The sequence below is a fragment of the Limulus polyphemus genome, unplaced genomic scaffold (genome assembly GCF_000517525.1).
Source record: "Limulus polyphemus unplaced genomic scaffold, Limulus_polyphemus-2.1.2 Scaffold2924, whole genome shotgun sequence".
Classification (NCBI taxonomy): Eukaryota; Metazoa; Arthropoda; class Merostomata; order Xiphosura; family Limulidae; genus Limulus; species Limulus polyphemus.
Genome location: NW_013668534.1, coordinates 76,426 through 102,126, shown reverse-complemented (window position 1 = coordinate 102,126; position 25,701 = coordinate 76,426). Strand labels below are relative to the sequence as shown.

Below are 25,701 nucleotides of genomic sequence, written 5' to 3'. Positions count from 1 at the left end.
CTTGAATAAGCTAGAAACAAGATGCCAGGTATTCTTAATTATGTTTAATATGATCAATGAAGGGAAGACTGGCTTGAATAAGCTAGAAACAAGATGCCAGGTATTCTTAATTATGTTTAATATGATCAATGAAGGGAAGACTGGCTTGAATAAGCTAGAAACAAGATGCCAGGTATTCTTAACCAAGTTTAATATGATCAATGAAGGGAAGACTGACTTGAATAAACCAGAAACAAGATGACTTGAATAAGCTAGAAACAAGATGCCAGATATTCTTAATTATGTTTAATATGATCAATGAAGGGAAGACTGGCTTGAATAAGCTAGAAACAAGATGCCAGGTATTCTTAATTATGTTTAATATGATCAATGAAGGGAAGACTGGCTTGAATAAGCCAGAAACAAGATGCTAGATATTCTTAATTATGTTTAATATGATCAATGAAGAGAAGACTGGCTTGAATAAGCCAGAAACAAGATGCCAGATATTCTTAACCAAGTTTAATATGATGCATGAAGTCTAAACTAACATCACTAAGCTAGAAACCAGATGCCAGTACAATATAACATAACTACATAAATGAAACGTCAACACCTAGATAGGTAACTAGATGTATATAACGCACAAAACCTACATAGTAATAACAAATGTAAATATAACCTCCACAGCTAAACACATTACACAAAAAAGACCACATTCTAACAAATATAACCTCCACAGCTAGACAAATTACACAAAGACCACATTCTAACAAATATAACCTCCACAGCTAGACAAATTACACAAAGAAGACCACATTCTAACAAATATAACCTCCACAGCTAGACATACTACACAAAGACCACATTCTAACAAATATAACCTCCACAGCTAGACAAATTACACAAAGAAGACCACATTCTAACAAATATAACCTCCACAGCTAGACAAATTACACAAAGAAGACCACATTCTAACAAATATAACCTCCACAGCTAGACAAATTACACAAAGAAGACCACATTCTAACAAATATAACCTCCACAGCTAGACAAATTACACAAAGAAGACCACATTCTAACAAATATAACCTCCACAGTTAGACACAAAGAAAATCTCAATCTAACAAATCTGTTGGATATACACGACCATTGCAGTTTAAATTTAATGCGAGCATCATGATTTAGATAGTTTATATAGTGGAAGAAGAATATCAACAGAAGAGAAAAGAGGAAAAACTAGAAAGACTGATAAAAAAAAAGAATTAGAGCTTGAAACACAAGCCAAAAAAGAGAAAGAAGAGAGAGTAAAAACTGGAAATAGAGAATAAGAGCACAAACTGAGATCTCAAAGCTCACCCAACTGAAAGACAGAGGACCAAAGAATGACAATGGGGTCAGGGCCAGTTGACCCAAGCTACGTAAATTCAAGGTACAGAAAGACCATATGGATGTTTTCCTGGAAAGGTACTAAGATTTGCCGAAAGTCAGAACTGGAACAAAGATGACTAGGCAGTCAGTCTCAGCTCCCTTTGCACAGGAAAAGGCTTAACAGGCATGTCATCAGGAGATACCATAGCCTATGACAAGTTAAATGTGGCCTTGCTGAAACACTATGAACTTCCCGAGAAAGGTTTTCACTGGAAGTTCAGAGAAGTCAAACTTGATACTGGAGAAACTGTATTTCAGTTTATGGCACATCTACGAAATACTTCACAAGATGGACTGAAATGGCCAAGTGTGAAAACAGTTTTGAAGGAATAGCAGATCTCTTAATACGTGAACATTTCATGATCATGTCACTGTTCCTAAAGGAGAGAGCACCAAAAGATGTGGACAAGATGACCAAGCTGGCAGAACAATATATGGAAACACATGGAGGGAGTATAACTGGCAAATCCAAGAATATCCAGTCAAAGTCGAAACCAGTGTTGGCTGATCAGAAGCAAGATACCCCTAAAGGCGACAGAAGGTCAACAGACAAAAGGGATAAAATGAGGCACATTGAGAGTGAAAGCACATCTGTCACCAACAAGCAGCACAATACTGGTGTTGGCAAGAAAAAAATGAAAGCATGGGTGCTGCTGCCAGAAGAAACAGAATAAAGACGACAACATGTCAGATTCACCACAAGAAGAAAGTGCCATCGCCAATATTAACCTTATGGTTACAGAGTTGAACCCATTTAGCTACTTTTTGTATGGAGAATGATACACAGTTCAACAATAACTCTGTACTTTCTGAAGATATCTTCACAAGAATTGGTAAGATTTTGTAAAGATTACATGTACTTTATACAGAAAGAACAAAATTGTTTTAATCAAGTATTTTAACTAAAGATACGTTATTTTTGTATTGTAGTTAGTTGCACTCAGAATCTGAAATGTAGCCTCTAGTGCTAGATATATTACACAAAGGAAACTACATTGTAACAAATGTAGCCTCTAGTGCTAGATATATTACCCAAAGGAAATCACATTCTAACAAATGTAGCCTCTAGTGCTAGATATATTACACAAAATAAAATCACATTTTATCAAATGTAAGGTCTAGAGCTTAACACATTACACAAAGAAAACCTCATTCTAACAAATATAACAATTACAGACATATATTACACAAAAATGCCTTAAATCATACACTTAGAAGTTATCTCTGAAGTTATTGAAACATCCATTGTACCATACTTCAAAGTGTCTTTCATTGAAGTTTACATTTGTTGCATACAATTTTCACTCAAGAATAAAAATTATGTTTTCATACTGAAAGAGCTACTTCATGTGTTGCTCACCTTTACTCAAGTTAGGTTTCATTTAGTTTGTTTGATAAAACAAAATTCTAATAAGAAACAGTTGTTAACTTTTCAAATCTACTTAATTTGTAATTTTTGTTTATAATGGTTGATATGCAGCACTTAAAAATTCTGTTTTACCTATCAACATTGAATAAGGAAATTTAAAAATGAAGTTAATTTTCCTCTCGCATGTACATTACGCTTCATGATATGTGATGACAAACAGAAAAGTGTGAACAAAAATATGTATGCCCTCTAACTCTTTGAATAAGTATATAACATGCAGAATTACTTCTGCGAGAAACTTAAAAAAAAGAAGTGTTATTATTTATATTTTTTTGTTTTGTAGCTAAAGCAAACACAAAAAAAAAGTTATAAAAAGTACTGAACATGGCTTCATTTTAACCAAAAAAACATTCAATGCTTGTAGAACAAACCATAAGCTTAATTATGTTTCATTCAGGTGAGAAAACTCAAATATTTTCTACATGATGATAAACCCATATCTGCGATACTGTCAGTAAAACAAGCTGAAAAACTAAGAAATACCAAAAACTTGCAGTTGGTTTAATTGATAATTTGAAAGGAACAAGTTTAATAATTTTAGTTTGACGGCTGATACAACATGGGTTGAAATTTCAAGCACTACAGAGGGTTACACAAACCACTCCTTTCCCCAAAGAAGTCCTTTGTGCATTCATTATGTAAAAAGGCATCATATAAGGAACTCTAAATATTGATTCATAAAATTAAAATAGTAAGACTAGAATTCCTTATGACTACACCTATCTTCATTATTGGACTCTCTATTAAATACTGAAAATAAAAACCTCCTACTAATCTGAAGTCAGAAAGAATCAATAATACGTTCCACCTTACCAGGGTTGGACCAACATCTTCTAAAAATACTTTGCATTCTAGAGAAAAAAGCTTCAACTTGATTATTCAAACTACTGAACACATAAGGAGTGCTCATAAAGCCTATTCCCTACACGAAAACTGGACAGTTCCAGGTCAAAATGATGAATTTTGTGTGGCAGAAAAAAATCATTCAAAAAACACCCCAAAGACTAAGTTTCCACTCACCATCGGTTTCTCACGGTGAGTGTCAACAGCATCGATTGCCAGCTTAAAAAGTTTCATTTCACATCCGTAAGCCACAGGTGTCAGCTTGATGACAGTGTGTAATGGTACTCGTAGGTAGGGAAGCTCCTCTATGGAAAATAAGTGACACAAAAGTTTAGCAACATGTTGAAAAACTATCTTTGTTACCAGTGGGCAGATGCAGTTGTCAACATCTGGCTGTGTCAGTTGGCTAAATAACAGATAAATATTTGATTTTCCTCGGAGAATGATTAAATAATTGGGCCATAAGAAACAAATACCCAAATCATATCCAGTATCATTACATTTATTACTGAAGTTGTGATTATAAGAAAAAAAAGATGCTTATGTTTCAAGTTATAAATAACATACTGCAATTTGAAAATATAAAAATGACTATTAACATCTTCAGAAGCTTTACTGTGAATGAGGGAAAGAAACATTAAATGTTTTTAAACCTTGCTGATGTTTCTTGGACCATACAATATATTAATCAGTATGTGATCATATTTTTACAGTATTAGATAATACTTGACCATTTGCTTTCCAGTCAAACGGTTAACCCTAATTCAAAGACAACATGTTTCCAACAGGAATTTCAAGCTATTGCAGTGTTTTGTTACATTAGAAAAACAAACTATAGTACATCAAAGAAATGTAAAACGATATTATCAATGAGTCTTTATAGCCTATGTTTAGTATAAAGATCTCAGTCTTATAGGCAAGGTAAAAAACATATGGAGATCTACAATAATATAGTAAACTTTATTTCTCATTAAACTCTAATAATCTTACAGTGCAATCCAGAGAATAAAGACTCAGCCATTTACATAAATTTCTATGACATCTGCTGATGCAATACTAACACATTATGCTGAACAAAGCTTCCAGAATTATCTTTTCCAATGCACAAGTCCATTCATCCAACATTCTAAGCACTGTAACATCTACACTTCAAGAACAAAAAAATTTAATTTCAGCTCTATGTTAAAACCTAAGGCTTCTAATATCCTTGACTAACTTGTATATATAAAACTTACTAAATCAGTTTATAAAATTATTGGAAATTACAGTTCGCACGAGCTAGAACTTGTAGCTGAAAATATTGTCAATAACGAGGAAACTCAGCTAATGATTCAATACAGCCTAATCATCGTATATATTTCAGTTTTCTGATGTATTGTTAAATTTTCTAGTTAGTTTCTTATATCAAATAGTCTTCAGTAATTTTATGCTAACCATCACTGATGGGTATACATATGGATTCCACTGGTAACTTTTATGTTATATTACCATATATTATTATGTGATGTCATTACTGATGGAGTCAATATGGATCTCCATCAGTAGCTTTTATGTTACGTTAACTATACCATTACTGAAGGAGATGCATATGAACTCCATTGAAAGCTTTTATGTTATGTTAACCAACAATTCCTTACAGGGATCCACATGGACTCTATAGGCTTTTAGAACATGGTTTTGTAAACTATTTATGCATTAAATTACATGTGGATCTACAACTTTGTTGGTTACAGGGTGACACAAAAATGTAAACAAAAGTAATTCAATATTGAAATTAATCATACCATGTACTTTTCATAGAAAATTTACAGTTTCACCTAGTACATTTTTGGTTAGTTCTTGACACAGTTTTAAGAATGTCTGTTATATTCTTGCTGTTTTGTATTGGTAATTTTAAGGATTTTTGGGTTATTTTCTGCCATTTGTATTAATAATTTTAAGAATGTCTTTTTTTTTTTTTGCTGTTTTGTACTGTATTTTTAAGGATGTCTTATTCTCTGGAGGTTTTGTACTGGTAATTTTAAGGATGTCTGTTATGCTATGGCTGTAAATTTAATAATGTTTGTGTCATCTCTCTGGGACCTTAAAGTCTTTATAGATTTAATACTTCTATCTTTCAATAAAGTGTGCACATCTTCACAAAATTTGCCAGTCTTTCAGTTAACAATACAAGCCTTTCACATACAAAAATTTTTATTTTTTAGTGAAGTATTTTTGATAAACTAAAATAAGGATTTGTCCATGAATATATTGAGTGTTTGTTTTCAATAGTCCATGTGCAAAGTGATTTTTATGTTCAGATTAAAAATATTTTCTTTATCTCAAAAATCTCAACTTTCATTTGTGTAATCTCTAAAACCTCCTAAACACATTTCAAATGTTTGTTTTTAATAAAACTATATTTTGTTTGTTATTTTCTCTACCCTAACTGTACAAGGTTGGTCAATTTGACTGACCTTGTACCCCCCCCCCCAAAAAGGAAATAAATCTAAATTATCCTATTTTTCTTTCTAGAATGACTTTAAATGTAGGATGAAACTACATTAGTTTATCCTAAGTATCTTTAAACTCTTAACAGTATACATATATATTTATAATTAAATTTTACTGTTTACTGCCCTTTGAACGATGTCTAACAACTATCCACAACAATGTAAGTTGTAAATCACTCGGGGAACGTTCAGCTCATGTTACACTATCAAACTGCATTACCCACAAGCTGCTCGCATGCATACCTTGTGAAACAGTATTATTATTATTTTTTTACCTAATCTAATCTTAACTAACCTATAAAGATACCTATTTTTACATTTTAGTTACTTTTATAATAATAAATAAATAATAAACATGAAAAACAAGAAATAAAGTACTTACCCAATCTTTTTTTTCTTGCTGTCGATTGTCGATGACACTTAACCCTACTTTTTTATACTAATAGTAGTAATTCACTAAATATTTTTATTTAATTAAATAATGCACCAAAGAACATAGACTAATAACATAGAAAAAGTAGACAATTTCCCCTAACTCCCACACTTTTTCTGGCTTTCTAACTATGCAACAAGAGCCCTTACAAATTCATTCAACCTAGTCATTAACTTTCCCACATGAATAAACTGTGTATTATAAGTGAACTTGACACTTATCTATTCAGAACACAACATTATACAATAAGTCATCTGATAGATGAAAACCTTTGCTTTCTATTGGTTATAGGTAATATATAATTAAACGTAAGAGAGAACTATTAACAAATCCTGAAACAGAGGATGTGACAGGAGGGGTCTGATTTTTTATTTGATAGCTTTGTAACTAAACAAAATTGAAGGCTATAAAAATTATGATATGTCTGAATTATGATGATTTTATAGTTAGAAATGTAAGTTTAATTTCGTACTTGTTTGAGGGGTGGTGGATAAAACATAGAAAAGAAGATGCCTGGATAAAATGTGTCACACTACACTAGAGGAAATTAAGGATTTTTTTTAATGTTGCCTTATAAAAATAAGAGCTTAAAACTTATATACTATTAAAATATGGATTATTAGCTAAGATTTTATGCTATTACTAATTGGTAGAGCATAAACAAAAAGTTTAAAAACATTTTGAATATAAGACCCAAAAACCTTGTGTCATGTGCAGTGAAGGATATCGGTGGCAATAGGATTATTCTCTGGCTGTTGGGTATTGGTAATTTTAAGTATATTTCCATTATTCTATGACTATTAGGTATTGATAATTTTAAGTGTATTTCCATTATTCTCTGGCTGTTGGGTATTGATAATTTTAAGTATGTCTGCATTATTCTCTGGCTGTTGGGTATTGCTAATTTTAAGTATATTTCCATTATTCTCTGGCTGTTGGGTATTGATAATTTTAAGTATGTCTGCATTATTCTATGAATATTTTGTATTGATAATTTTAAGTATATACCATTATTCTCCGACTGTTTTGTATTGCTAATTCTAAGTATATTTCCATTATTCTCCGACTGTTTTGTATTGCTAATTCTAAGTATATTTCCATTATTCTCCGACTGTTTTGTATTGGTAATTTTAAGTATATTTCCATTATTCTCCGACTGTTTTGTATTGGTAATTCTAAGTATATTTCCATTATTCTCCGACTGTTTTGTATTGGTAATTCTAAGTATATTTCCATTATTCTCCGACTGTTTTGTATTGGTAATTTTAAAGAATGTCTGCATTATTCTCTGGCTACTTTGTATTGATAATATAAAGGATGTGTATTCTGTAGAGGTTTTATATTGATAATTTTGAGGATGTTTGTTATTCTCTAGCTGTTTTTTATTGGTAATTAAGGATGTCTGTTATTCTCTGGCTATAATGTGAAAGAATATTTGTGCAATTCTCTGGCTGTTTTATAATCATAAGTTTAAGGATATATGTATTATTCTTTGGCTATTTTTTATTGGTAATTATAAGGATGTCTGTTATTCTCTGGCTGTTTTGTAATCATAAGTTTAAGGATATATGTATTATTCTTTGGCTGTTTTTTATTGGTAATTTTAAGGATGTCTGTTATTCTATGGCTATTTGGTATTGAGAATTTTAAGGATGCCTGTTATTCTCCGACTATTTTGTATTGACAATTTTAAGGATACTTCTGTCATTCTCTGGCTGTTTTGTATTGGTAATTTTAAGGATATTTCTTGTATTCTTTGGCTGTTTTGTATTCAAAATATGTTATTCTCTGGCTGTTTCGTATTGGTATTTTTAAGGATATTTCTTGTATTCTTTGGCTGTTTTGTATTCAAAATATGTTATTCTCTGGCTGTTTCGTATTGGTAATTTTGAGCTTGTTAGTGTTATTCTGTATCTGTTTTGTATTGATAATTTTAAGGATGTCCAATATTTTTTGGCTGTTTGATATCGGTAATTTTAGGGATGTCTGGTATTCTTTGGCTGTTTTGTATCGATAATTTTAAGTTGTTTTTTTTTGCGTAGCTGTTTGTCTTGGTAAATTTAAGGATGTCTGGTATTCTTTGGGTGTTTTGTTTTGTTAATTTTATGGATGCCTGCATTATTCTCCGGCTGTTTTGTATTGCTAATTTTAAGTATGCCTGCTTTATTCTCCGGCTGTTTTGTATTGCTAATTTTAAGTATGTCTGCATTATTCTTCAGCTGTTTTGTATTGCTAATTTTAAGTATGCCTGCTTTATTCTCCGGCTGTTTTGTATTGCTAATTTTAAGTATGTCTGCTTTATTCTTCAGCTGTTTTGTATTGCTAATTTTAAGTATGTCTGCATTAATCTCTAGCTGTTTTGTTTTGGTAATTATAAGGATGCCTGTTGTGCTCTGGCTGTAATTTTAAAGCATGTTTGTGTTACCCTCTTGCTGTTTTGTATTGATAATTTTAAGGATATTTGGGTTATGCTCTTCTGTATTGGTAAGTATAGGGATGTCTGGTATTCTTGGGCTGTTTTGTTTTGGTAATTTTAAGGATGTCTATTATTTTCTGGTTGTTTTGTTTTGATAATTTTAAGGATGTCTATTATTCTCTGGTTGTTTTGTTTTGGTAATTTTAAGGATGTCTATTATTCTCTGGTTGTTTTGTATTGGTAATTTTAAGGATGTCTATTATTCTGTATTTATTTTGTATTGGTAGTTTTAAGGATGTCTGTTATTCTCTGGCTGTTTGGTATTGATAACTTAAAGAATGTGTTGTTTTCTTGCTGTTTTGTATTGGTAATTTTTAGGCTGTTTGGTTTGTATAAATAATTTTCACGATGTCTGCATTATTCTCTGGCTGTTTTGTATTGCTAATTTTAAGGATGTGTGTTATTCTCTAACTTTACATGTTTATTAAGGTCATGGTTCAGCTGGTTCATATAGATTCAAGTGAAAACTCAAGATCATTAGTTTTAAACATAAAATTGTGTAGAATGGATTGAAGAGAACAGAAAGAAGGATGTGGTTGCCATGAGTACCGTTACTGCTAGCCTTTCTATAAATTTATTTCCATAATATTCAATATTTATGTAATTTTTACATACTTAATCTGTCTGTAATAGTTCAGTGTAGACCATTATAAACCTTTTCTTATGGTGAAAACTAGCGGAAAGTAACCTTCACATGTTGCTAACCTAACTTTCCCACAAGAATACAAAGTGGCCATTTTGTAGTCTAGTGATTAACTGGAGAAAGTTAGAGAAGAATCATTTCTTTGTTCTGTAACTAGACGTGTGTGTTAGAATCATTGTATTTGAATTAGTCTTGTTCTGGTTGTTACACAATTTGTCATCAAGCAGTAAAATTGAGTTAATCTGCTGTTAACTGAAACAGAATAGTAAGTTAAATACAAAGTGGAATTTAAAGCCCAACGATGTTTTTTTTTTCTTTATCATATTGCAACACCTAACTGTTTTTTTCTTTACATCTTAATATTCATTCCCTACACTAAAGTGATTCATACATCACTCCTCAAACATTACTGACTTACTAATACCTCAATCCTAGAATTCCTCTGGTTAATGCTACTGTGATTTATCTATCTGCATGTAACACTTTTTACTTAGGAATATCATACTACAAGTTGAAAGACAATAGAAATGTGTTTTTCTGCTTCTCCTGCAACTTTTGAATGAAAAGTCAGCTGAACAAAAGTCATTCATCACTATTTTTTTATAATAACTTAAATTGAAATAATAAAAAATTTGTATTTTTAGATTCAAGTAACTACAATATAAGAAAATGCATAAATTAGATGCAAATAATTTAAATTTACAAGTTCCCTAATTTTATATTTTAAAAACAGTAAAAATCTAAGAATTAGAAAACTTCAGGTCAAAGTAAAATCTTGTACTCTAGTACACAAACAATTATAAAACCATGAATATCACTGTATAAGAACATTAATATGCAAGTTTAAATAGGTTCACATCAAGACTTGCATTGTCACTGAGCCAAAAAATAAGTTAAGAACTATAATTATTTACACTTCTATAGGACTAAATTTTAAAGCTGTGTTATAAGAAATACATATAATACATTCAAGAACTAAGGTAAACATCAGTTTGAAACACTTGTTAGAAAGGATTCACAGAAATTAAAAGTAGACACTCGTATTTCACTCATAAAAAATGGTAATTAAAACAGTTCTGACTCGAACCAGAGAATCCATTTTGTTTGGTTCACATCTAGAAAAAAATTAGGTTGGTTTATATGTGTGGAAGAACAAACTTAACTGTTGTGAATGTGATGGGGACATATGAAAAACTCACTATATTTGTACACCTACACATATGTGTGCTTAATTGCTGAACAACAGAGGGCAGAATAATACCAGCTCTTTAATGAAGGGTTCTCAGTTTTCTTGTCCGATACTATAAAAAATTGAACTGTCATTAACATATACTTGTTTAGCAAAACATGCAATAGGGGGAGACAGTTCTTCACATGAAATTTGTGTTTTTTTACATCTCTGCTTAGAGTCTTGAGTACAAAAAAGATAAAAACATAAACATTTTTATCTATCAAAACAGAAAGCTTTAACAGTTACCATACATAAAACATACAAGTTATAAAACACAGGTGCTTGGTTAGACAAAATGCTTATCTTTCAATTTTCTTTAATAAGGTTTAAATGACAGTTTTGCAGTAACATAATCTAATGTTTACCTCAATTTGTACGTACAGGAGTGACAGTTTTGCAGTTACATAAGCTTATGTTTACCTCAATTTGTACGTACAGCAGTGACAGTTTTGCAGTTACATAAGCTTATGTTTACCTCAATCTGTACGTACAGTAGTGACAGTTTTGCAGTTACATAAGCTTATGTTTACCTCAATCTGTACGTACAGTAGTGACAGTTTTGCAGTAACATAAGCTTATGTTTACCTCAATCTGTACGTACAGTAGTGACAGTTTTGCAGTTACATAAGCTTATGTTTACCTCAATCTGTACGTACAGTAGTGACAGTTTTGCAGTTACATAAGCTTATGTTTACCTCAATCTGTACATTCAGCAGTGCAACGAAAACACAAAGAAAAAATTATGAAAAATTTGTTACACAACTATGGCCATTTCCCAATATGTTGGGTAATAAGCTAAATAGGCCTTGCTGAACTAGCGTAATGGAATATTAAATGTTGACGGGAAACACACTTAGCTTCTATAAATTTCATTTGCTGTAGTAAAAAGTTTTACAGATTTTCTGGAACTTAAATATTTCATGTAATCATCATAATAATGTGGTATATTACTCAACAGTTAGTTTAATCAAAGTAAAATGACATCAAACATACTGAATAACAAGTAATAACAACTGAAAGTGATACATTTTGTCTCTTAGTGTTTAGAACTAAGAATTGTCATTTGTGAAGAATTCATCTAGTGAAAAACTTGTTCACTAATCGAATATTAATGTTACATTGAAATCATGCATAATTCTACTTAACATATTTTGTCCACATATATAAACCACACACACATTGAATATAAAATAAACAACTCAAGAACATAGACTTACCACAGATAGTAACAGTTGACAATTATAGCCCAAAGTAAAAGGAACTTCTTAAGGTTAGGACTTTCTTTTCTCCTTAATTTATATATTTTAGTTCTTTTCCTTAACATTTAATTCATATTTTCATGTTTAGCAACCATAAGTTCTAGTGTTTATGAGAGAATTGGTCCACATATACAACTGTTTTGTTGATGTTTATATTCCATACAAACACTCTTGAAGTATAGTTAAGAATAGTCCACACAAAAAATTGCATTAAGATGACAATTTACCACTAGAAAAGCATTTTTCTCAATTGGCAAAAGAAAGAAACTAAACTAAAAACATGCATTGATATTTTTTAATTTGGTTTTAGACAGATGTCTTATTATAACTTGCTGGCCTTTAGTTCTACAGTTAATGATTTTCTGTCTTTTATATTTTAATCCTCTAACATTAATTTAATCTTTTTACTAGATTGCTTAAAATTTTCTGTGAATCTTAATATAAATCTTGTGAACTCGTGAAAAATACTGGTACTTAATAAAAACAGATTGAAGAACTGGCCATGAAACTAACATTCATCCAATCCTTGGTAGTCATCATCATTATTAATTAATAAAATCTTATTTTCAGGTTGAATATGTTTTTCACATACATTGTTCGTCTCCAAGTTTTACAAGAACTGATCTCAATCAATTACAACTGTACTTCAAGCCCTGAACTCTACTAGAAAAGAGTAAAAGGCATGCGACTTGCATATATGAAATCTACAGTACAAGGTGATCATCCACAGCATCTATGGGTATTAACGTCTTCCCGACGTCACATCCAGAGGTGGTGAATGTTAGCTTGAAGATGTAGTGAAGAGGCACCTTGATGTAAGGGATTTCTGTCACTTGGAAAACAACAAGTTTGTTTTATAAAACTCACAAACAACTAATTAAAGACTTGCGCTGATATTCCTATCATTGCCAAATGATAGTACTTATATGTATGGTGTTTTTAGCTGTCACTAATCACAGTGGACCTATATTTATATATGGTTTGAAGAATATGTAGAAACGAATCTACTAATTTATTATTCTAAACTATTTATCTGATAAGCTGTTTAAGATACTAAAAATAACTATGAAGCTTGATCTATCATTTTATTTATCACTTGTCACTGAGTTATACTGGTTAGAGGGAATTCCATCAGTAAATCTAGATAACAACAACTGTAAAAAAGAAAGAGAGACAAGGCTTTTTATAGTGGTGAAATTCTTCAAAACTAGTATAACTCAGTGACAAAGACTGAATCAAATTAGACTGGGCTTCACATTTATTTGAAGGATAGTAATATTTCTCTAGCCATACACAACTACAAATTAAAATTTGTATAATTATTATATAATTCTTCAAACTACTAAACTAGAAATAAAGTAACTAAAAACAAGTTTTATAAACTTTGTAAACAAGTGAAATACTTAGAAGGAATAACTATACCTGAATTTTTATCCATAAAATATGCCAGGAGACATCGCAACACAGCTTGATGAGCCACAACTAAAACATTTTCTTGACGTTCAAGTTCCTAGAAAATAAATACACAAAATCATTAAACTCCACACAACAAACATTAGGTAAGTATTTTCACAGATACAAATTTTAAAAGAAAAATAGCTTTGAAGAGATAAAATTATTTCTACCTTACATGAAAACTAAAAGGTTCAATCAATTGAAGCATAGACACCAAAAAAAATGGGTATGTTGTCCCCCAACATTGTCCAGTTAGTCTACATACACTATTATTAACAATTATGTTAGATTAACTTTGCTTTTCTTTTGTCCTCTCACTTTCCAACAAAGTTTGGCAGTCATATCTTGAAGTACAGGCATAGAAGGTAAACCTAAACAAACACGGATTAAACATATTTTATTAAAGTTCTAAATAATACATTAAATATTAATTTTTGCTATCAACCGCAAGAACAGAATGGGGATGTCCAAATCATACATAACAAATCCATTAGTCCTTACCATAATTACTGGTTCAAGTCTGGCCACCAAATCTTCATAAGACTGTAAAAATAAAGTACAAATGTGCTATACATTTCTCTTAGTTAAGAATAATGTAAAATAAGTATAGTGTTTTAGCTGTCCTTTAATCGTCAGAAATAAATTATATTTATGTATTTATCTGAAGAATACATAATTATTAATTTATTAATCTCAATGCTTCACACAGACATTTTTCATAAAATAAATGTATGCCACACAAAACCAAAATTGTGAGTTGTGGCAAAGAACAAATGTGCGGTCTGGTCTGTTATTGGATTAACCGCTGATCACCGAGTTAAACAGATTTCAGGGAATTACACCTGCCTTCAATAATCTAGGACAAAGTGAGGAATAAAACGAGATCTCTTATAGTGGAGAATGTAATTCATGTTTGAGGTGTTGCATCATTGTGTTCTACAGCAAGAGATAAATTAGTAGAATGAAAATATTTTTATCTCAAAAATGCTGAAACTAAATGCAGAAATATCATGCTGACCTTCTGGTCTGGTAGATCATTAAATAGAAAACTGACCAGTGTTGAAATGCAGCTGTATCAGTGCTCAAGCTGTAACTTACAGGTGATAATGTCCTGAAGTGCTGCAGATTACATTTGATAACTTGGTCCCAGTTTAATGAGCTTTGATCTACATGGCTTCTTTCCTCTGTTCATGCATTTACCCAATCTTCTTAGGTTCGATTTTATTCATAGAAGAAATGGATCAGATTGACTTAGTTCTATGTGATAATCCACTATGAAGAGTATGTGTAAAAATAAAAATAATTAAACTAACATAGCTAAGGTGGAAACAAGGTGTCTAACTCAGCAACACTAAAACATTATTAATATAACAGCATTATGACTGCATTCTAGCTAAGGTTAATACACCATTTCATTAAGCAAAACATTTAACGTTCATCATGCCACCACATCAGACAAAATGACTTCAGAAAACATTGTCAGTGTAAGGTTCTCTAACTAATAGTTGCCCAGTAGCAATGATCGTGTATTTAACTCACTATACACACACAAGATAAGCAGCCTAAGAATTCACCTATCAGCCTATTTTGTTGGACCGTTTTAATCCATCTCAAAACAAAGTTTTATGAATACAGATTTTCACAAAACCAACTTTAAAAATAAAACTTACATATATATAGTTTGTTTCATTGGTTGCTTTAGCTATACAATAAGCTATCTCCACTCCATCCACCACAAGGAATTGAACCCTGGATTTTTGCATTGAAAGCCCAGAAACTTACCTCTGGCCTGTTGTGGGACAAAAAAACTTATAAAAACAAAACAGTAAAGGGAAACCTGTGAATTTCATAAAAAATTCACAGAAACAAACAACAACAATACAATTATTAAATATAAACTTTTCACACCTCACCCCGTGGGTACCGATAGTGAAACTTGTTCTGATCTCGAGCAGCAAACTCTTCTGGAAATTTTTCCTGAATATCTTCGTAAGTCATTTCTTCACATATTCCCTGAGAAGATGAAATATTTATCATTAAACGAAAATTTTCTTAGAGAGAGAGTACAATTTTTACTCTCCTTATTTGAACAAGTAATAATTGTATCAAAATACAAGTATATAAAATGTATATTACGTCCTACTAGCATACAGATAAATACTGCTTACAATTATGTTGTTTTTTGAAAAAATAAAATGTGCGAGTAAATGCAAAGCAATATCGTGCACATATCTTCAACATCTAAAATACACGGGTACATACTATTATTATGTATATTACTTCCACTTCCAGAAAACGTGTACATGCTGGTAACTATAGAAACCGTCTTTCATAGCCAAAAACATACTATTATTACATGTAGTCCTTCCACACCTAAAAACGTATGTGCATACTAGCATTACATACACTCTTTCCATATAAAAAAACTTGTATATATCAGTAGTATGTACACTCCTTCTGTGCTTTAAACATACTGGTATTACATAAATTATTTCATTTAAAAAAAAAGGTGTAGACACATTAGTATAACATACATTCCTTCAACATCCAAAAGTATATACGTACATTTTACTATCATGTTGATTAATTCCATACTCAAAAACATGTAGACACAATAGTATTAGGTAAAACTCTTTATAAAAACATGTAGACACAATAGTATTACGTAAAACTCTTTATAAAAACATGTAGACACAATAGTATTAGGTAAAACTCTTTATAAAAACATGTAGACACAATAGTATTACGTAAAACTCTTTATAAAAACATGTAGACACAATAGTATTACGTAAAACTCTTTATAAAAACATGTAGACACAATAGTATTACGTAAAAGTTCTTTATAAAAACATGTAGACACAATAGTATTACGTAAAATTCTTTATAAAAACATGTAGACACAATAGTATTACGTAAAATTCTTTATAAAAACATGTAGACACAATAGTATTACGTAAAGTTCTTTATAAAAACATGTAGACACAATAGTATTACGTAAAGTTCTTTATAAAAACATGTAGACACAATAATTTTACGTAAAATTCTTTATTACCATAAAATGTATACACACTAGTATTATATACATTCAAACCTTGATTTAAAAAAAAATGTACATATTTAATATATATGCATTCTTGTTTTATGTAAATAATCTACAAATTCCATGTTTTACTTGCTTCCAATTATCAACAGACCTTCTATTTATCATGCGTTTCTATTAATGATCAGATGTTCTATGTACCATGTGTTTCTATTAATGATCAGATGTTCTATGTACCATGTGTTTCTATTAATGATCAGATGTTCTAAGTTTTATGTTTCTATTAATGATCAGATGCTCTAGATACCATATGTTTCTATTAATGATCAGATGTTCTAGGTTTTATACGTTTCTATTAATGATCAGATGCTCTAGATACCATATGTTTCTATTAATGATCAGACGTTCTAGGTTTTATACGTTTCTATTAATGATCAGACGTTCTAGGTTTTATACGTTTCTATTAATGATCAGACGTTCTAGGTTTTATACGTTTCTTTTAATGATCAGACGTTCTAGGTTTTATATGTTTCTATTAATGATCTGATGTTCTATGTGTTTCTATTAATGATCAGATGTTCTAGGTTTTAAGTTTCCATTAATGATCAGATGTTCTAGGTTTTAAGTTTCCATTAATGATCAGGCATTCTAGGTTTTATATGTTTCTATTAATGATCAGATGTTCCATGTTTCATTTACTGCTGTTAATCATCAGACAATCTAAGTTTGAAATCCTTCTTTTAATCAACAGGTATGCTCTCATTAAATAGTTTCTATGACTCGTTATATACATTATAGATTTTAATTGTTTCTACTAATCATCTGACATTCTAGGATTCACTTGTTTCTTTAAGCAACAATAATTCTAGTAGGACTAGTAGGCAGCTCTCAGGATTGAAAGGCATGCTTGAATATCAAATTTAACAATCTAAACAAAAGTAGAACTTCTAACTATTACAATAATGTTTTCACTCACAAATATCTAACAGTTGATATTTTGTAACTTTGTAAAATTCATTTAGTCTAATTTGCAAAGAAAAAGTTAACTAAACCTTTACATTTATTACAAATAGATTTATATACGGTTTTATCATGTGATATTCCTATACTCTAAGGAATAATGTCTTGAGAGGCTTTTATGTCATAACAAGTAGGATGGACAGTAGCTTATATATCTTAGCTCCCAAACAAAATAGAACCAATGGCTAAACAAGATTTGATAGAAAGTAAATATTCTTGTCTATCTATGTCATTTAAATAGGGTTCACACTGGATATTAATGAACATTTTCAAGCACTTTTCCCATAGCTTATGATCTCAATTTCATGCATTCTTGCTCAAAGAAATTGCTATCAAATAATTAAAGGACATTTACGTTTGGCAAGGATCACATTACTTTGAACCAGTGAAAGACTCACTTAATAAATAAGATAAACTGTAGTCAAATATAAACATTTAATTCGTCAAAAAAAATGATATGCAACACTGAATTGTAATAAAATACAAACGTTCTCGAAAACAAGTTTGGTAATTTTGTCAATTAAATCCTTTAAATTTTTTCTAGCTTTGCCATTTAATCTTCCAATTTCTTTTTTTTTTCCTTCAAAATCTCCTCCATTTCTTCTTTCCTTTCCCATATCCTCACTTCTTCTGGGTCTCCCTTTTGTTTTTCTGCCAAGTAGACACCATGTTTCTGCTTTGCTGACTTACAAGACAGCTTCAGTTACTTGTCAATCTTCACATTGAAAACACCTTCAACAGTCTTGATGTAGTCCACCACAACACATTGAGCAACAAGTCCTATAGTGGAGAAATTATCATCCATCATCTGTTTGTTAACCGAAAAGCCTCACTCCACAGAAGCCTGGCTGTGTGACAAACACTACAAGTTTTTTTTATGACTGATCAGAATAAATCACTTGCCACAAGCTTATACTCCTTGAAGGCAAGGTGGTTTTCCTTCACCAGTCTGCAGGAAAGTCTCGGTCTGCCAAAATATCTTGTTCTTGCACTCTACCTGCTTCAAGCAGTATTTTCACAACTGTCTTGAAATGCTTCTGAGCTGTGTCTGCATCCCTTGCCATCTTTCATGGATCCAAACAGTCCATGTTCCTCATGATTCCATATTTCAATAGCCATTTATCTTGCAATTTGTTCACAAATTTTACTAAGATTTTCCTACTAAATATCTCTGTCACTAATGTTATTCTTCCTGTGAAGTAGGTTAATTATATTTTCACTGATCATTCCAACGTCCACATTTTTATACGATTTCAACACATTATTGTCATCCAAGTCAATGTTCATTATATCAATGGCATTCAGTCTCTTGCCAAGATCAATTTTGACAAACCAAGTCATTATGTCCATCATCACGTTTGTCAAATCAGTTGTAAGGAAGGGGATCAATGAGTCGTCAGTTTGATATTTATGTAAAGTCAAATCAGTTGTAAGGAAGGGGATCAATGAGTCGTCAGTTTGATATTTATGTAAAGTCAAATCAGTTGTAAGGAAGGGGATCAAAGAGTCGTCAGTTTGATATTTATGTAAAAAATCTTGCACTTGTGCAACTTAAAGCATAAAATTCAATTTTGCCTTAAAAGTCTGGTCCTTCAGGATTCCTTTTACAATTTCAAAAAACTTGTTTTTTGGATCAGTTACTTCCTACTTTTGGACAAGGCTTGGCAAATTGCTGGAACGTTTTTCAAGCCACCTGTATAAATAAAACAAAACAGTAATCTACAATAAATGCATATAATATTAGTTTTTCTGTAATATTATTATATATACAAGTATATATCTAGTAGAAATTTACTTTTAAACAGTGTACTGTTTTATCACAGTTCTGTAACTGTATGAACTTAAAACTGACTTCGCTATCAAAACTCCTCAGGCTTTTATGATAAATTGTGACAAACAAACTTTAATTCATGTAAAAGATAACACTTCAAGAGGCCTTCCAAATTCCAACTTATTATAAAATGAAACTACCTATGCTTGCAGTACTTGTGGGCTACCTCTGAGCTTCCTGTCACATGTGTGTAATCAGCCTATATAGCTAGAGCATTAGGGAATAGATGGTACACGCTACTTGGTAGATCTATTCCCCAGCCCATTTCTGCTTAGCCAACCATGAATAATGTGTAATCCACAAGAACGACAATGTAGATAAACTAGTATATACACACACATATATCAATATAAATGATATCATCAAAGTGATCACCTTAGTTATGATACACAGAGTTCTTTGAACAAGCTATAAAAATTGAACCCCATATCGAACTTTCACATCTTCAGAATTTAAAGTTTTTACTCTCCAGTAATATGAATTTTCCACAGACAACATTCATATTAAGACTTTCTATAAATGAGTCTATTAATAAAATAGGTAAAATATTTGAAACTGCATTTTACATCATTCGAAAAATAAAATATTATATGTAAAATATCGTTACCATTAAATCTTAAACCTATATAGAGTAAATGGGAAATTATATACTTACTTTCTTATATATAGGCCTACTGAAACACCGTTTCAATCAATTTGCACTTGTAATCTCTTTGCATTTTGTAAAGTTTCCAGCTGACACTTGGATCATCCACTGATAACTGAATGATATCCCTGTATGTGTCTCAATACTTTTTATCAAAAAATCCAAGATGTCTGTTGATGCTGAATGATCAGTAAAATCACTGGTAAAATATCTTGTACACACACCGTTTTCTGATTTGTTCCAAAACCGTAAGTGAATGCCCAATTGTTTAAACTGGTTCTTCTTTTATAAGCTCTCATCAAAAAGTAATGCATATTCTACTTTTTTACCTGATCCTTCTGCAGTGAAAGAAAATGAAGTACTAAACCATAGGTTGTCATGTATCTCAATTTTCTTTAAGCATAACATCATGATAGAACTATTGTGCTATCATGAAACATAACTGCAAAAAGTTTGTTTTCTTTTTGTGCCTCGTTTGAAAAATGTTTGTTGACGCAAAGTTCATAAGGCTTCAGTAGAAAATGTTTCGTCTGCCACTTTCTTTGATACAATAGAGTCTCAACCATGTGTGACTAGATTTAAAGGCTGGACAGTTAGGTCTAACATTAAAGTTGTTAGGCCTCAATTGACAGGATTCCTGGTCAAAAACAACTAGAACTTCATCTAGATCCAACGAATATTTCGTCTTTTTTGGACTCTGACCCTGTCCTACATTTCACAGTTGATCTGTCCCTTTGAAAAAAGTCTTTAATCATTAAATCTTTGGATTTGGTCATTATCTCTAGACTTTTGCAATGTTTTCCACCTTTCTGATGATTTTGAGAACTCTTTTGCCCATTCTCCCAATGACAATCACTTTCCTACAAATTTACAAAAGGACTTGTATTTGTCGGGTCCAATAGCACTCACACCACTGACAATTTACTATCAGAGCATTACTGAAAATGCATTTTCCCATTTTTAACTTCGGACGTGCTTACACGCTGCATGCTTATACACCACTGCTGTTTAGTGCCATGCATATGCATGTACCTACTCATGCTAAAACACAAAATAGTACATCAAACTAGAATAAATGGACTTGATTACAAGCAGACCTAATGATGGTCCTGTGGTTTATTTCACTAAAAATATTACTTGATTGTTTAAGTACATTTTTATATAGATCTTGAAATGGAATTTGTTTTCAAGGATTTCAAGCACCAGTGCAAACCCTGTTTAAAGTAAGTAACACTAGATAAGTTCATTAAAGCTGTAACGTATGATTACTAAAAAAGAGACTAGCCAAACTTGTAATAATCATTTTGTGTTCCATTACGTTTGTTTTAAATCTACAGAAACACTTTTATATGAAAGGGCATAAGGTTAGGATATTTAAGATTGCAAGTAAGTGTTCTGTGACAAAAAACTGTTCATACGGCATAAAAGCTCATTTATTTCTGTGTATTAGTAAATGTAGTTTTACTCAAGCAACACATATGAGAACAAGAACTCTTTATTTACTGAAAACAAACAATAATTATTAAATAAAAATTGAGCTTAACCAAAAGTATAGTTAGAAAAATATCACCTATATTAGGGTAAGTCTAGGATAGAAATGAAAGTTGTGTTTATACTAGTGAATGCTTTTACTAATCAATGTTTTATGCTATTTTTGCAGTTACATAACTGTTTCAATAGGTAAAGATAAGTAACAAATGTAAGTAACTGATGAAAATAAAATAACCAAGACCTAATGTGATATATAAAATAAAAACTTTCCGATCAATAATAGGTTAAAAACTCCACTTTTATTTAATTATTTCATATTTTTCAATAGTTTCTTAGAGATTGTACGAACAGAAGAGAAACTGAGTATGCCATTATTAGAATAATACAGACACAACAATTAGTTTGATTGAAAATTAACTACACTGGATACATTTACATGCTTTTAGACAAACAAAAGAAAAAAAACTACACAGAAACTATCATACAAAAGGAAGTATTTTTTTTATTTTTTAAACAGCATTTCAACACAAAATTTCCAAACATTCACAACCTAAAATATGATACAAATACTACACCAAATTAAATAATATTTTTCAAGTATAAGCTAAATATTATGTATAGTGTGTGTGTGTGTGTGTGTAACAAATTTCAAGGATTACTTTAAGTGTGAGAACAAAAAATAACAGCGGTGATGTAATGTCACCCATGCAGTCCTGATAGGGTTAATTGCTTCTATTAATTAACAGGAACTCTTGTGTTTTATTTTTTCATTAAATCATCAAGCATTCTAGGTTTTCAACTGTTTTTCTTTTTAAAAAGAAGCCCTAGGTTTCATTTGTTTTTAATAATCAACATGCATTCTAGGTTTCACTTGTTTTTGTTAACCATCAGACATCCAAGTTTCATTTGCTTCAATTAAACATCAGACATCCTATGGAACTTATTAGTGTATGGACTAATCTTGGAATGGGTTATAATCTCAAATAATCTAACTAAAGAAAAGCATTCTAAAGGCACATAAACTTACAGCATCTATTTCATTCAAAGCTTTCCAGCGTTCTTGTGGGGCTTCAATTCCAGAAGCTGTTTGAATTGTTCGATGCAACTGACTTGTCCAGACTCGCAAGCGTGGGATCTTTTGGTCCACTATGAACTTCGCAAGAGCACGGGAATACTGTAATAGTGCAACATTAGAAATAAGTGAAATGAATTTTCTATTTTTCTTTTAATAAAATCATCAATAATCTTAATCTACAGACTGGTGTAGTACATAAGATACGAACTGACATTCCTATTACTTTGATTTTTGATAGGCTGTTTGTAGTTGTTGCAAATCCATATCAAGAACAAATGATGCTTGATTTTGTTTGGAAATGATGTGGATTATTTGATGTTCAAATAAACTAAAAACATTGCATAAATAAACACCAAAGACTGTAAAGATTGCTTCAGAATACAATATGGCACACACACACACAGTTCATTCCTAATACTTGAGTATCAAAACATATTTTACATTTCATGATTTTTTTTCCCAGCATTGGAATACAATCTCTTCATCGAGTATAAATACTTCTTACAAACAAGCCTCAGTTTTTATGAGTAATTTATTTTGAGAAGTAATCAGATAATTATCTACACAAATGTACTTCATGAATCCCATGAGGCAACGAAACATCATGTGGTATGGTTTACAATTCTGAACATATGTATCACTTCCAATTATCGCTCGAGGTTTTAATGACATCTCGTAAATCAAAGTTATTCACTCCCATTTAAATCATTTAGCTTTTATGCTATGACATACATGTTCACCTTGTATCTCAAAATTTGTGATATATCTAACTAAAGACTCCATAAAAAAATACAGTATATTTCCATAACATGATGAAACTACAAGACACAATTAAAACAGTAAAAATTATAACAGCTGTATTCATAGTTTTTATCTTCTATAAGAACTAGAGAATTTTTTATCTAAAAGCTGTCTATATTGATGACAACACAATAAATGAGAATAGGTTCTCTACCTCCCACCCTCTCTCGGAGAGTTCAGCATCTCCACCGATACGACCTTGAAGGTTGAAGTTGCTCTCACCATGCTGGATGTAGATATTAGATCACAAAAAAATAAAGAATATAACACCTTTCAAAATTAGAAATTACTAACTACAAAACAAAAGACTACATGAAATTTATATTATTAAATTTTGGGTTGAATTTTAGTACTATAACTTTGAGTTATATATAAAAAATATATATCTAATGACCTATCAACCATATCTTCTGAGTGTCAATATTGTCATTTAACAGGAAATAAATTTATTATCTTCAAAAACATGCAGGATCAAAAGAAAAAAGCTAATGTTGGGAAAGAAACCCAACAATTTTTACCCATGATAAAGAAAAGTCCACTTTCTGAAAGTGCTCAGGTTATTGGTGTTCTTTTTGATGACAGGAAGTAAATATAGTAAAACTTGCTAGTCGGCTTTAAAAAGAATTTTTTTTATAACAAACTCAGCATTAAAGTAACTCATTAATATAACTTATGTTTGGAAAATGTACATATTTTTCCATTCAAATAAAGATGATTCATTTCTGTTAAGATACGGTATTTGTTACAATACAATTAATTTTTTTTTGCTATAAACATAAATCATAAAGTATCAATTTAAATAAACAAGCTGCTTCTTATCATAAAGCATCATTTTCTATGAAACGTACCCTGGTAAGATAAATAGAGCGTGGAGTGATATGTATGTTCATCAGATAGTAAACAATTCTACTCTGGATGTGACCTAAAGAAATTTAAAAAACAAATATAAATAACACTGCAAGTTTGAGTGTAGTATATAACTCACACCACCTCACGGATATCAACACTTGATAGATGTCTTTCATAATACTCTTGTGCCAGAACTTGAGAGTAATGTTTAAATGATTGATAAACTCAATACATTATTTTTTTATTTGGCACAGTGGTTAAATTTCATTTAAATAAATAATGAAAATAACTGATAGTTTATTAAAAAACAAAAGGTGAAATTGATGTTTTATTAAACAGTTCATTCGAAGCTACAGCTTCACTAAATATAACATTGTAATTTTCACTGAATTAATCATTAAAAAACACACAAATGTGTTAAGTGTATGCATGTTATTAAAGTCAGAAAGTTTCACCTTCGTGTCTATGAACCAGAACCTTAGCACCTGCATTGAAGATCTTCATGAAAGACAAAAGAGTTTCTTTATTCTCATTCAAACTTTCATATGTCTCTTTGTAATGGTCAATTCTCTTCATAAAGTCCTTAAGAGCTTCATCTTTGTTCATGTCTCTGTAGTCTGGACTATGAACTTTGACTTCCTAGAGAAGCATCATTGTTATCATTAATAGATAGGTGTTATGTAATCAACAGAGATAAGAAAAACAACACAGTAGAAAACTCTACAAACCTCTAATTAATTAAAATTACTTTAAAATTGTTTACAGAAAAATGGTGCGTCTGAAATGCCATGTTTACATAGGCTTAAAACCTTTCAAAATTCCCTTTTTCTTACAGTCTGAGATTATTAATATAGTGGTAAATATAGCAACATTTACTGTTAAACAGACAGAAAGTTAATAATTTTTGCATTAAAACTAACTGGTGAAAATTGTTGGACATACAAAACTGTTTAGTGTAAGAGTTATTGTTTAGTTGATTTAGTGATTAAATATTTAATGATTATTGTTTTCATAACAAGATTGTTAAAAGTTGATTAGTTTAAAAGTGATAGTTATGACAAATTTCCTTACATAACCCAATAAGAGTCATATGTTGTGCATTATAGAGTCACCCCCATAGTTTATAGAAAGTTCAAGGTCTCAGTGAACAAGAAAGCGTTAAATTGGCCGGTGTATGATTAGCTGTAACAGGCAATATTTTGAAGCAAGTTTCAGAGTTTAATAGAGAAGAATAATTTGTCTTGTCAAAGGGTGTTCTAAAGTAATTGAACCCATCT

The 25,701-nt window shown here is 30.8% G+C and overlaps 2 protein-coding genes across 2 annotated transcripts in view; both read right to left on the bottom strand.

Annotated features, from left to right (window-relative positions):
* LOC106468230 (6-phosphofructo-2-kinase/fructose-2,6-bisphosphatase-like) overlaps nt 1-25,058 on the bottom strand; it is a 32,364-nt gene extending 7,306 nt beyond the window's left edge. Inside the window, exons 1-8 of the mRNA XM_022396564.1 lie at nt 24,880-25,058; nt 24,424-24,497; nt 23,730-23,801; nt 22,727-22,873; nt 15,580-15,684; nt 14,173-14,214; nt 13,639-13,726; nt 3,860-3,987 (exon numbers count right to left, since the gene is read on the bottom strand). Coding sequence (XP_022252272.1) covers nt 3,860-3,987; nt 13,639-13,726; nt 14,173-14,214; nt 15,580-15,684; nt 22,727-22,873; nt 23,730-23,801; nt 24,424-24,497; nt 24,880-25,030 — 807 coding nt within the window. The 5' untranslated portion in view covers nt 25,031-25,058. The remainder of the gene's footprint in view (nt 1-3,859; nt 3,988-13,638; nt 13,727-14,172; nt 14,215-15,579; nt 15,685-22,726; nt 22,874-23,729; nt 23,802-24,423; nt 24,498-24,879) is intronic.
* A 195-nt stretch (nt 25,059-25,253) lies between these two features.
* Nucleotides 25,254-25,701, bottom strand: part of LOC111087971 (6-phosphofructo-2-kinase/fructose-2,6-bisphosphatase-like) — a 23,846-nt gene continuing 23,398 nt past the window's right edge. Inside the window, exon 4 of the mRNA XM_022396562.1 lies at nt 25,254-25,299. Within this exon, the coding sequence (XP_022252270.1) occupies nt 25,254-25,299 (46 nt within the window). The remainder of the gene's footprint in view (nt 25,300-25,701) is intronic.